This window comes from Sinocyclocheilus grahami, unplaced genomic scaffold, assembly GCF_001515645.1.
Source record: "Sinocyclocheilus grahami isolate Dianchi unplaced genomic scaffold, SAMN03320097.WGS_v1.1 scaffold570.1, whole genome shotgun sequence".
In the NCBI taxonomy this organism is placed as follows: domain Eukaryota; kingdom Metazoa; phylum Chordata; class Actinopteri; order Cypriniformes; family Cyprinidae; genus Sinocyclocheilus; species Sinocyclocheilus grahami.
Window position 1 is genome coordinate 548,484 of NW_015505749.1, and position 14,019 is coordinate 562,502.

The 14,019-nt window shown below is 36.0% G+C and overlaps 1 protein-coding gene across 1 annotated transcript in view; it reads right to left on the reverse strand.

Annotated features, from left to right (window-relative positions):
- The window catches only part of LOC107556475 (cadherin EGF LAG seven-pass G-type receptor 3-like), a 36,283-nt gene that overhangs the window by 6,647 nt on the left and 15,617 nt on the right, over positions 1-14,019 (reverse strand). Inside the window, exons 3-13 of the mRNA XM_016239603.1 lie at positions 13,106-13,394; positions 7,316-7,538; positions 5,992-6,107; positions 5,725-5,813; positions 5,440-5,597; positions 5,157-5,320; positions 3,330-3,455; positions 2,991-3,160; positions 1,938-2,123; positions 1,556-1,666; positions 903-1,071 (exon numbers count right to left, since the gene is read on the reverse strand). Of these exons, the coding sequence (XP_016095089.1) occupies positions 903-1,071; positions 1,556-1,666; positions 1,938-2,123; positions 2,991-3,160; positions 3,330-3,455; positions 5,157-5,320; positions 5,440-5,597; positions 5,725-5,813; positions 5,992-6,107; positions 7,316-7,538; positions 13,106-13,394 (1,801 nt within the window). The remainder of the gene's footprint in view (positions 1-902; positions 1,072-1,555; positions 1,667-1,937; positions 2,124-2,990; positions 3,161-3,329; positions 3,456-5,156; positions 5,321-5,439; positions 5,598-5,724; positions 5,814-5,991; positions 6,108-7,315; positions 7,539-13,105; positions 13,395-14,019) is intronic.

Consider the following 14,019-nt stretch of genomic DNA (forward strand, 5'->3'; position numbering starts at 1 on the left):
CGCTGTGTGGGTGTGTGTGTGTGTGTGTGTGTGTGTGTGTGAGAGAGAGAGAGAGAGAGAGAGAGAGATGTTGTACGTGTGGGTTTACTCTACCAGGAGGAGGTCTGAGAAATTAATTCAGAGTTTATGAGGGGAGTCTTTGATTTCTCTTTCTGCACAGCACTATTAATAACACTGGGCTGATGCAACTTTAACGGTATGATAATGAAGTGAACGAGTCTGTATCTTCATTTAGACATGATGGGAGCTCATACCAACACACGCACTTATAAATGTATATCATGTACTCTGTGTGGGTGAACTGTCAGGCTGTTAACAGAAACCACTGACATGCTCTATGTATTTTTATAAATACACATATAGACTGTACAGACGTCTGACACCACACTGAAAACTGAAAAAATATATGTGGGATTAAATAACTAATTTAGAAATAAAATTCATTTAGAAATAACATTTTAGTATACTGAATGTTTTAAAACAAAAAGAAAGAAGAAAGTACAATTTTGTGCTTCTAAGTATAATAAAAAAAGGAAATTTGTGATTGAGCATGTGAACTCCTTTGTGCTGATGTTAAGATGTTCTTATTTCACTAAAGCTGCTCTTTGGATCTTTCTTAAATCATGCTGGAGAAAATGATTATCAATTTTACACAAACTTGTAGAGTTCATGCAGCTCGAGTGGTGATGCCATTAAAGCACACCTAACACTGAAATTTTCAATTTAACTTTTCATTAATATTTTTATTCTGATCATATAAATTATGATGAAAAATGCATTAAATTAGAAAAATGCAACATCGATCTTCACATAGACTTCTAAAATTTTAAACCCCATTGTATGTATACAAAGCATTTTGATTCTGTACATTTTGTATCCATCAATCATAATTCACATCTTACCTGGTTCACAAACACAGGTGTGTCGATCCCATTCATCGGTGCATTGGCTGTGGGCGGGACAAGGGAAGGAATTACACGGGTTGCCAACATTACAGCCAGTCTCCACCTTGATGGTTCTGGAAGGGCGGGGCAATGCAGGGGAATCAGGACGCACCCCCAGACGCACCCCCTGAGGACACATACCAGAACATAGAACATATATATAATAAATAAAACATATATATAAGTATGCACACATAAAAAAAAATCAAAAGCCTTGCTGAGCATCATAGACTTCTTTAAAAATACAAAAAAATAAATGATTAAATTAATATACTAAAAAATTGACAAATAAAATTAATAATAATAAAATTTATTTTAAAATGTCTAATAAATTAAATGGAAATAATTACTAGAATTGGGAATTTAGTTAGTAAATGCTTCGCTGACTGCACATTTGAAGGAACTTTTATATTATGTATGTTCTCTAAGTTCTCATTAATTATTCAACTAATTGTTTGCTTGTTAAAAACTAATGACACCATTAGGAATTCAAATCTACCAATAATTCATACATTACAGAAGGCTGCAGAAGCAGACGTGTGGTGAGCACAGTTGAGATCATATCAGGTTATTATAAACAGAGAACGCAAAAATGACTGAGAGTTACATACCTGAATGCAGCCACGTATACCATTTTGCACCTCTCCGGACCCTAAAACTCCACCTACATGTAGGTGCTTCACCTTTACACCATTAATCTCATTCCCAACAATGACTGTTCCCTGTGTGAGAGAGAAATTTGAAGAGAGGCAGAGAAATAGATGGAGAGAAAGTGAGGTTATATTAGTTGATTTAAGTTATATTGCATGTAAGTCAGTGTTTAATCACTAAACCAGTGATCTGTGTTTGATTTGTAGTTTAATCCAGAAAGATTAGGATCTGATATTCCAATATTCCAGATTATGGATAACAACACGGGATTATAACAGTTAGTCAGCGACATAATAGGGGTTAGAGGACCACTTATGTGTGGGTGTATGTGTTTGTGTGTACCTGATACAGTCCAAAGTCCAGTCGGACTGTAGCAATATATCGAGTCTCTCTGCCACTCCTGACATCGCGGAGCTCGAGCTGTAGGTCATGCCAGCGTCCATCACACACCTGAACCTGATCCAGTCTCAACCTGACCGGCCGAGTCGAACCCCGTGCCACAGAAAACACCAAATGACCCGAAACCACCTGGAATCAGAAACATAGACACCAGGGTTTTTAATAATTAACCATTTCTCAATTTCAATGAATGTTTAGGATATGAGAGCTATACTTGATCATCAGAACAGAATTGTCTACTTCAAAATGCTATGGGACGTCAATATAGTTTTATTTAATTTACACTGTGCTTCTAGTGAAAATGTTTGTTTTCTACTCCAAAAGAGATCATGGTTTCCTTTCATCAGGCTCTTAATGATTTAAAACATTTCTTGGAATATTTGAAGGCAAACAAGCCCAGGTTTATCTTTAATGCCAGAGAGCACTAGAACAGCACAGCTTTTACACAGGAGGAAAAACTTGGTTTCAATCCTTTGATTCTACTTGCCTTTAATGAAAATGTCTGTCATGTTTTATTTAAATAAAAATCAAATAGTTATGAAAAATGTAGAAACTACAACTGAAACAACTGTAATTAAAATAAAAAAATGAAATAACTTCCTCTTTCCACCATTTTGATTATCTAGTAAAACATTTTAAAAATCAGTAAGTCTTGACATTAAATTAAAATGTAAATACAATTTTATCAAATTTAAACCTTATGTAAACATAAAATTAAAAATGATCTAAATTAATTTTGTTTTGCTGGCCAAACATTTCACCTTATTGGCTACAGAAAATAAATAAATAAACAAACAAATAAATAAATAATTACATCAGAACAAGAAAGTAAGTCAAATAATTTAAAATGTCAATTTCAATTTATTTCTATTAGTAATCAGATGAAACAAAGACTTCAAATATGAAAGGGCTGAACTTTTTCTAGTGATTTATTTTCCTTTCTGTGTGTATTACTGTGTGTAACATGTCACTCATTGTGTTTGTAAGTGTGTATACCTGAAAGATCAAGTTGGTGTACTGTCCAGCTTGAGCCTGCAGGAGAACCCCCTCTTTTGATCTGGTGCGGAACACCAGCCCCATGTACCAGGGTGTAGTGATGGTGACTTCATTCTTCAGGTCCCACCACAGCGCACTGTTTCCAAGGAAACGATGGGGGTGGGACATCACTGTGAAAGAATCATTCCAACAATACCGTCATCAGTGATGTCATCATGACATTAACATTTAGTAATAGTTCCTGTTTGATACTGGCATTCTGATTTAATATTCACTTAAAGATCAACAGAGAAATATTTTATGTATTTATGAGTTTTGTATTTTTTATGTGGGTCTCACCTAAGCTGCAGTCCTTCCCTCCAAATCCAACAGGGCAGTCACAGGAAAACGTCTCCCAGCTCACCCTACATGTGCCGCCATTCTGGCACGGGTTTGATTTACAGAAAGGCAGTTTTGCACTGCAACCTAATACAGACACAGAGCATTACCTCACAACTGCTGCAGCCAATCACAGAAACATCACAATCCTCATAATAACAGCCAATAATAGGCCAAGAATAACCACAAATGCTCTCAAAATTAGTATACAGTACACTACCATTCAAAAGTTAGGAGTCGTTAAAGACTTTTTTTAAAACTCTCTTATGCTCTCTTAAAGTCTCTTATGCTCACCATTTATTTGATTAAAAATACAGTAAAAAACGTAAAATTGTGATCTATTTTAACCGTTTAAAATGTATAAACAGTTGTGCTCATAAGTTTACATACCCAGATTGCAGAATATGCAAATACGTTGATAATTTTAACAAAATAAGAGAGCTCATGAGATTTGCATGTTATTTTTTATTTAGTACTGTCCTGAATAAGCTATTTCACATAACAGATGTTTATATATACTCCGCAAGAAAAATGATAGCTGAATTTATAAAAATGACCCCGAATCTTAATACTGTGTCTCGTTTCCTGGATGATCCACGACTGTTTTTCTGTTTTGTGATAGTTGTTCATGAGTCCTGAGTTGGTCCTGAGCAGTTCAACTGCCTGCTATTCTTCAGAAAAATCCTCCAGCTCCTGCACATTCTTTGGTTTTCCAGCATCTTCTGCATATTTGAACCTTTCCCAAAAGTGACTGTATGATTTTGAGATCCACCTTTTCACACTGAAGACAACTGAGGGACTTATATGCAACTATTACAGAAGGTTCAAATGCTCACCGATGCTCCAGAAGGAAAAACCATGCATTAAGAGCCTTTTGAACAGAATGGAGATGTGTAAATTTTTCATATTGTTTCATATAGTACTACTACTGCCCTTCAGAGGCTACAAAAGGCTTTTAATGCATGGTTTCTGGAGCATCGGTGAGCATTTGAACCTTCTGTAATAGTTGCATATGAGTCCCTCAGTTGTACTCAATTCTGAAAAGATGGATCTCAAATCATACAGTCACTTTTGAAAAAGGTTCAAATATGCAGAAGATGCTGGAACTGTGCAGGAGCTGGGGGATTTTTCTGAACTGCTCAGGACCAACGTAGGATTCATGAACAACGATCACAAAACAGAAAAACAGCCATGGAAACGACACAAAGTATTAAGATTCAAGGGTATGTAAACTTATTATTTTTTCTTGTGGACTATATATAAACAACTGTTATGTGAAATAGCTTATTCAGGACAGTACTTAAAAAAAGAACATGCAATTTTCACGAGCGCTCTTATTTTGTTAAAATTATTAACATATTTGCATACTCTGCAAGGGGTATGTAAAGTTATGAGCACAACTGTTTTTTAAAATTGAATTTATTCCTGTTATAGCAAAGCTGAATTTTCAGCAGCCATTACTCCAGTCTTCAGTGTCACATGATCCTTCAGAAAACATTTTAATATGCTGATTTGCTGCTCATGAAATATTTCTTCTTATTATAAATGTTTAAAACAGTTGTTCTGCTTAATATTTTTGAGGAAACTGTGATTTTTGGATGAATAGGAAGTTTGAAAGATCATCATTCCATCATTTTTTTTTTTTTACAATGTCACTTTTGATTAATGATTTTTGATTCATTTCTTTCAGACGTCCAAACTTTTGAATGGCAGTATATGTTGAAATCATCTGAGTCAATCACAAATACAGGACGTGACTATCATCACACTGTAAACAAGCACACACACCAGGTAAAGTGCCATTATTAGCGATGAATCCTGCCATGTCCACTGGTCTGTTATCAATATGCAGGTCTTTCATGCAGCCAATAAATTCTCTTGTAGTAAACGGGAAGTTCTCAGGCAGGTTAGGAACTCCACCCAAAAACAACGGGCCTGTCAGATCCAGAGACCTGTGAGAAAAAAAATACAGAAGGAAAGAATGACAAAATTTGTTTTCCTGAGCAAAACCAACACTTTTCACATGTACGTGAACATATAACGGTGAATATATTAGGTTGTGGATGCTCACTTTTTGCTGCTGGTCTGTCTTCCCTGTGCAGCACAGCTGTAGTTGCCGAGCTGAATGCCAAACCTCAGAGAAACAGCTGTGTCACAGTCATCTACGCTCAAGACTGCAACCTTCTCATCAGACGGACCCTGAACGTCACCACTCACACTGCGCTTTGGCTAGATACGAGCACAAATGAGTCCTCATAAGTACACAAACACAAAAGCACAAGACTACATTCTGAATACATGAAAACAACTGTTAGCAAATTAGGATGCAAACGGCCTCTTCAGAGGACTTGCTCACCTTGTTGTAGTAATGGATGTGAACGGTGTGCCAGTTGCCGTCACTTACTCCGCCAGGCAGGTATGGACTCACCTGAGTAGACGACTCACCTGTGCAAAGGCCACACAGAGATCAGAAGTCGATATTACAGAGACAAAATTTAAACCACAACATAAACTGAAGTATCAGAATTACCCATTACATTGTAGAACCATAGATTTATCCAAGATTTATTTCAACTTTCTGAACACACAAATTCACTCTTTTTTTTTTCTTTTTTTTTTTTACCTGTGGAGTATTTAAGAACCATTTGTCCGTTCAGTATCTCCAAAGCAAGGAAGTCATGCTTCTCATTAAACCGACCGTTGTAGAAGAGCAAACCATTACTTTCCAATGTGGCAAACCTACAAAACACATTTAATTCTCATCAAAGATCTGGAATGACTCAGAACAGGTCCATTTAGAGTTAGAGCATAATGTGATGTCCGCAAACTGAGAAGAAGAGTACACTCAGCATAAAATGATCTCTAAAGTAGTTCCGATCGATTTCCAGTCAACCTGGGACGTTTTCATGGCAAGGGTTCAGCAAACAGTATCCATTAAAACTTTCAAAGTCAAAAAGTATGCACACTCATAATAATATTGATGGGTTCTTATATGTGTACTCCACACTTCTGTCGAGTAAGTTATTATTCATGTATTCAAGAATCTTTCATTAAATTATGAACTTTCCACATTTCAGCAGCAAAGCACCCTCTTAAGATGCATATAAGATCAAAGCTAGAATAACAATCTTTCTTTTTGCAACATACATTTACAGCTGGCATGCCTCTGAATGTCCTCTCTGGAGACTCACTTTAAAACATCTTTTACTTTGGTCCAGACAAAACACTGACAAAAGGCCTGAGCTGTGAGAGAGATGGACCTTGTTTAAGCTCCACTGAGCAAAGACTTTTAGATTTAAAAGAGTTTTTTATAGGACATGGTCAGTCTGTAAATTGCACACTGTAGCACAATGGTTATCTTTCGCGCAGAGAGACAAGACTTTAACCGAGAGAAAGAGTAGGATTTCATATTCTGGCGTGTCTAGGGAGATGAGAGAAGGCTGTGCCCTTTCTGGATGTGTTGATATTTGACCATGTTAATAAATAAAATAGCTCTGTTTTAGTCACCCTGGAGATTACAACAAACAACCATTATATTACCTCTGTGCCACAGCAACCAAACCCTGACCAATCGCATCAAACACATGACCAGAAAATAGCGCTCACAAGGGGAAGTGGAAGAAAACAAAACAGGATGAGAGAGAAAGAGAAAGAGAGTGCTAAGGAGCTTTTCTTATGAGAGAGCATGAAAGGAAGAGGAGAGAATATAAGAAAAAGATCACGGAGGAGAAAATTAGATTTATGATATTTACACATTATAAAATATTTCAAAGTTTCAGTGAGAGTGGGTAATATTTTATATTATTACTATTTTAATATAATTTCTACTATCTGAGAGAAAGAAAAAACTCTTAAAATCCTAAATCTCATCCTAAATGATAATTTCTGTCATAATTTTGGCCTTGACATGACCTAAGAATAAGATCAGATAACAGGTGTGTACTCACGAGAGAGAGATGGAGAGGTGGAATCGTTGACGGAGCCCCCTGAACATCATGAATGATTTTGGCGGGAAGGATCTGGTGGTGACAGAGCAATATGGCTTCTCATAACCTCCTGCAGGACACTCACACCTGAATCCCCCTCCGGAGAGCTCAAGACATGTACCGCCGTTACGACAAACGCCTGCCACACACCGGCCACCACGCCAGTCGAACTCACACCGCTCGCCTGAGACGGACAGAGAAAACAGGACATTTAAAATACACATACACATGACAAAACAAATACACATGCACACGTTCATATACACTTCAATTCAATCGTACTCCATTAAAGGTGAAAATTGTACTGCACTGCATGAGGTGCTGATATTTTTAAAGATAATAAAAACACTAATAATTTAATAACACAGTTACATATAATCTTCAGCAAATCTCAAAAGAAATATCCATTTTTCATAATGTACATTGATTACTAAATTCCCTTACAGCATTTAAAATGTTTGATTTTAGATTTTATTTAAAAAAAAATTATTTAGACAAACACTTTTGCATTTTAGTATCAGACATTTATCAGTTATCAGTCATAACATGAAAATAATTCAAGGCTTCTTGGTATTGGCCAGAATTTTAATATCAGTGAGTTCCTATTTCTGAGTAAATGCTTTGACTGAACCTAAAATGTCATGTTGTCATGACTCAAAATCGGTCAAATTGTTAACAATTTCCTATTTTCATTAAATTCTAAATTATTTATAAAGTTAAGCTGTTCAAGTCGGCATGAAACTGAAATCTATGGAATCCTCTGATCTTGGACTTCTTTGCTTAAACCCCTTTCTCACAATGCAAGCTCACAGTCAGATATTATTTTATTCAGACCACAATCAAATTATTTTACAGGTTGAGAAATACAAGTTACTAAATGACGACAAAACCAGCAACAAAAATTTACATAAAACTAGCAAACATTCCAAAATGCAAACCTAATAATTATTCATGCCCTAGTGCATGCTGGGAATAGAGAGTGAATGGGACCAAACCACATAGCAATTTTTTCTAAGTTCTATTTTTACTCGATCCAAGTAAAATTTCACACAGCTTTATGAAGAATATGAAGAGCTAGGCAAGGGAAGTTTATTTATATAGCACATTTCGTATATAATGGTAATTCAAAGTGCTTTACATAAAAGAAAGTAAAATAATCATTAAAAAAATTATAATAATAATCACAAAAATAAAACAAGGAATTTAAAAACTTTGAAGATGATTTAAAAATTTTATTTAAAATGAATTTAAGACAGTTAAAAATAGAAAATGATTATACATACATGAAATACAGTGCAATCAGTTCGGACATCGCACAGTGCTCATTCAATAAATGCACAGCTAAACAGATGAGTTTTGAGTCTAGATTTGAATGTGACTAATGTTTTAGCTGAAGCTGATTCCAACTGCGGGCGGCAAAATAGCTAAAAGCAGATTCCCCTTGTTTTGTGTGAACCCTTGGTATTTCTAACTGACTCGATCCTAATGATCTTACCCAACTAGTAATAAAGGCATGAGCAAGTTTCTCCAAGACTTGACTGGAAACAAAACATTTAATTCTTGCAATGTTTTTGAGATGATAGTATGCTGATTTAGTTACTGCTTTGACATGACTACTGAAACTAAGATCTGTCTCCAGAATCACACCAAGATTCTTGACTTGATTTTTAGTTGCTTGACCCCTAGAGTCAAGGTATGCATTCACCTTGAGAACTTCATCTTTGTTTCCAAATACAATGACTTCAGTTTTCTCCTTGTTTAACTGAAGAAAATTTTGGCACATCCAACTGATAATTTCATCAATGCATTGGCAGAGGGAGTCAATGAACATTAATGACTGTATTTTAATCAGGAACATTTGGATAAAAATCCTATAAATTGTACCATCACTGTATCAGCAGGGGTCTAGCTTATGCACACACATACTTTGTTAGCGATGAGTAGAAGCTCTGTAAAAACCTGTAGACGTGAATGTCCCAGTGGACAAATAACAGACACACACACACACACACACACACACACACACTACATAAAGCAGCTTGTTGTTTGGGTTTTGAAACATCAGCAGATCCTGCCCTTAGGCTTTATGATGCTGAGCCAAATGTGAGCCAGATTCTGGCGCTGTGATATTCCAGCATTGTGTTGGTGAGCCTCTGGCAACGGTTAAATAAAGCACATTAATGTGCATGCGTGTACAAACCTCTGGCACAGACACACATGTACACATCTCCGTCTCCCTTTAGTGGGAGTGTGAAAATACTGCCTTTAAAAGCACTTCCAACTTTGACCCACCACCACAGAAATACATACAGACACAGAACCAAATACCTTAGGACACACGTATGGACAGACACACACCACAGGCTAAAAAAACATTAATGTTTACACGATAGTAACTGCTCACTGCAAACCAGCCACAGATACACACACACACACACACACACACACACCAAAACACTCAAGACACATGGACTCATGGATTTAGAGAAGCTCAGTCCAGCCTTTATCCTACTGGCTACTTAGACTGAGAATTATTTGCATATTCAACGAGAGGTATTAGCATATTCATCATAGCTTACAAACATATCACCTGCAAAGGGAAAAGGATTTTAGCGCACTTTCCTCTTGACAGCACCAGACTGAATATTCAAAAGCCATATAAAATAAGTTGCTGTGCCCAGAATAAAAATATATATAAGCAGGTCACAGGCCTCTGAATACCAAGTGAACTGAATTTTTCTAACTAAAATCATAAATTAAACAGGACTTTCTTCATAAGAAGGACTTTCTTCATAAGGAATAACTAATTCCTTTGATAAATTAATTTACGAAAAGATTCTAAGGAGGCATCAAACTATCTGACCAATGTCCGCTTGGGCTAAAGACTGCATTATAATTTAAGTTAAATTGCAATATTAAATCTACAATCTAATGGGTTTAGTTAAATTTAGTGTAGTTAAATTTAACGAAACCCATTAGATTGTAGATCTACTGTAGATTTATTCCACTAAAATCTGATTATATTTAGTCAACTGAAACTAAACTAAAACCATTCAGATTACTAAAATATGACAAACTAAATGGCATTTAAGTCTAAGTCAAAATGAAATCAAAATTTGCTGTCAAAATGAACACTGCTAGCAACCATCCAACATTCCATAGCAACTGAATATTCTTGTGACAAACTTATCTATAGATCTAAAAACATTTTTGTGGGGAGAATGTATGTATATTCTGCATAATGGTGTTCCAATTTTGCAAGATGTATCATTTCAATTTAATTAAATGGCTTTTAGGAGGTTTTATTATTATTTAACATGTCTCATAATCCCGTTTCAAAGTATATGCCCCTGGCCCTTGTTAAACCATATGAACTGTCTGACATGAACACAAGCAATTCTATGAAAACATATCACGCTGACTACTCCTGCTCTAAGTGCACTCACTGACACGCATTCAGAGACCTACAGCAATTTCTTTAAACTCCTCAACCAGACCTGCCAGAAACACACACACAAACAACACGAACATAAACACAGCATGCTGAAACTCAAAAATACAAACAGCCCCTCTGTGTTCAATGAGGTATAAAAGTTTTCATCTTAAAGTTCAAAAACAAACCAAGAAAAATAGAACTGTCTTCACATATCCATAACAAATACAAGTGATGGCACACAGAGATGTTCACCTGCATAAGCATTCAAGCTGTTATCTACATGGACAAAAGATGAGCTTTTAGGTACACACATGCTCTCAAATACACACACTTACACACTTAAACAAATCTCCATTGATTCTCAGTTGACTCACTTAAAATCCAGCAGGGAAAGGCTTTAAAACCCTCTCTGCAAATATCTCTCCATCTTTAGTCTCTCTATCTTCAGTCTCTAGATACTTTTGTCCTTTTATATGCGTGTCAGGTGCTCGCTCTTTCTCTTTTCCAGCTGTTCACTTCCTGACTTACTTTTAAGAGCACTTTTCCCTCTTTCTTCCCCTCTTTTTCTGTTTCACTCTCCTCCCCGGTACCTATCCACTCCATCCCCTCAGAATATTTGGTAATGTATTCTCTCCCCTTCATTCAAATGATGTTTAATTCATCAAAGCTATTCTTCTCCTCTTGGGCTAAACCACCCTCTCTACCCAACCCCCACCACACACATGGTACGGCCCTCGGGGGATCCTGCATCTGCCCCTGCTTTCATCCTTCCGTTGGATTTATTTTTCTCTCTTTCACTTGCTCTCATACTGCAGCGTTTGTATTACTAAGAGTTGCTCATTTAACTTCAGACTGACTTCACTGCTGAGAGTTTAGGTCTGTTTAGCTCCCATGGCCACACATATACACTGAAAAACAAACCGGTTAGCAGTTAGTCTCAGCATCAGATGGTGCGCCCACAGATCGCTCACAGCTCCTTCACTGGCCATCTGATGCATATTGCACAGAAAACTGGCATCGTTTGATTGGCAGGATGCTGCATAATTTTCAAGTGCTTTTTTGGAAGAACTAGAACTGGATTTGGAGACACCGAAGACGCTTATAGCCAGGGCTGGGTTAAAATATTGATTTTCTCATTACTTGTGATATTCCTTTGAAAGATCTCAATATTGAGTCCCTAAAAAAAAATCCCTAAATTGATTGCTCACAGCAAGACTTTTTTGTTTTTTTAGCAAGTCTGTTTTTAGGTCAGTCTATTTTACCCATATTTGCAGTCCAAATGCATGGAGGACTAGGAGTGATAATTGAGATATTAAGAAATAAGAAATGAATCATTTAAACATGAAAAGAAATTAAATGCTTTAAAATGTAGATAAAAAATAAATTAATAAATCATGTTTAAATTTTTTTTTTAAATGGACACATTTACAGCCATTTGCTTTTCTTTGTCCGTTTGCTGATTGCGTTTCTTGGTTGTTTTGTCAAATTCTTTTCTTTATCTATTTGCCAATAAAGTACGAAAAAAACGTTTGTTAGGTCAATCATGGGAGCAACAAACCAACTTTTGACTCAGGCTTAAGAGCAACCCATGTGCCACTCAATTTTTAATAATTTTACACATTGTTATAAAAATGTTTTTTCATAAGAAACACAATTTAAAGTTTATATCCATACAGTTGGTATCCACAGAGCGGTTTTTGTTTATATATTTTTATATTTGACAGTTTGACAAAAAATTATTACATAAATTCACATTTTTGTAATGTACCAAGCAAGAAGGATCCTCAAATAATTTATAGCATTAGCTGAGAGATTTTTAAAAAATGAGAAAAAGAGAGACATTCAAAACTGAATCAGAAATGAATCCAATCAAATCAAATTTCTGACAGTTTGTGAATTAGAATCTAACTGAATTGGGAATCTGTATCTATAACCAGTCTAACTCCTAGCATCAAATCTTCAAAAGACATTCTGTGCTTTTCTGTCTAACCACACAAAAAACATCAAATGCCAAGGGTTTTTGGGTTTGTTGGATCAGTGTGTCAACCTGTCTGTTGCCGTGTTGTGTTGGGCAGCATGAACATGACAGTTTTTATTTTCATCATTCTACTGTACATCAAACAGCCAACTTTAGTACACATTTGAAATGTTGCCGCTTGTTTTGGCAGTGTGAACCAACCATAAGTGGGCGATTCTTGACCAGAATAAACTGCAAAGTGCACCAGACATTCTTTTGCAAGTCCTTGCAAGACTTCCCCTCATCTAGAAAGAGACAATAAGACATCTCTTCCTGAAATACACAATCACACTCTCACCTGTGTAATCCTCTCGGCAGATGCAGGTGTAGCCTCCCTCTCTCTGTGCGCACACTCCTCCATTCATGCAGGGGTTTGAGTAACACAGGTTAATTTCAATCTCGCAGTAATCTCCCGTAAATCCGGCAGGGCAGCGGCAGCGCAGCCCTGTGATGGGATGGATGGGCCGGAACAGCGTGGATGGGGAGGCGATAAAGGGAGCGGAGCTGTTGAAACGGAGAACGCTGATGCACTTCATGTAGTTCTGACATGGCTCACGTAAACACACGTTATCATCAAATGGGAGAACCTGCCGGAATACAAAATACAGCGTCAGAGAAGTATGAGTGTGTCTGTATGTTTGTGTGTGCTCTCACCACAAAAAGTACGGAGGACTAGGAGACTGCTTTTATTTAATTGATACATTTATGTATTTTTCAGTTTATAAATGCTATAAAAATTTATTTAAATGTTGCATTTAAATGTTTTAATTATTTCTTATTTCCTTTAATTGCATTTTAAATGTGAATTGAATAAATAGAATTAAATACATATTTTTATTTTCTCCATTTGAGAAGTTTATTCATTTTTATTCAAGTTCAAGTTTATTAGGGTTATTTGGGGTCAGCAAGTTTTTGTTGTTGTTGTTGTTGTTTTTTGACAGCAAAAGGACATTTATAATGTTACAAAAGATTTATTTTCAACTTTCTATTAACCAAATAATCCTGCAAGAAAACATATTATGGTTTCCACAAAAATATTATGCTGCACAACTGTTTTCAACATTGATAATAATAAGAAATGTAACTTGAGCAGCAAATCAGCATGTTAGACTGATTTCTGAAGGATCATGTGACAATGCGAAAATTCAGCTTTGACATCACAAGAATAAAATTACAATATTTTAAAATATATTAAAACAGAAGACAGTTATT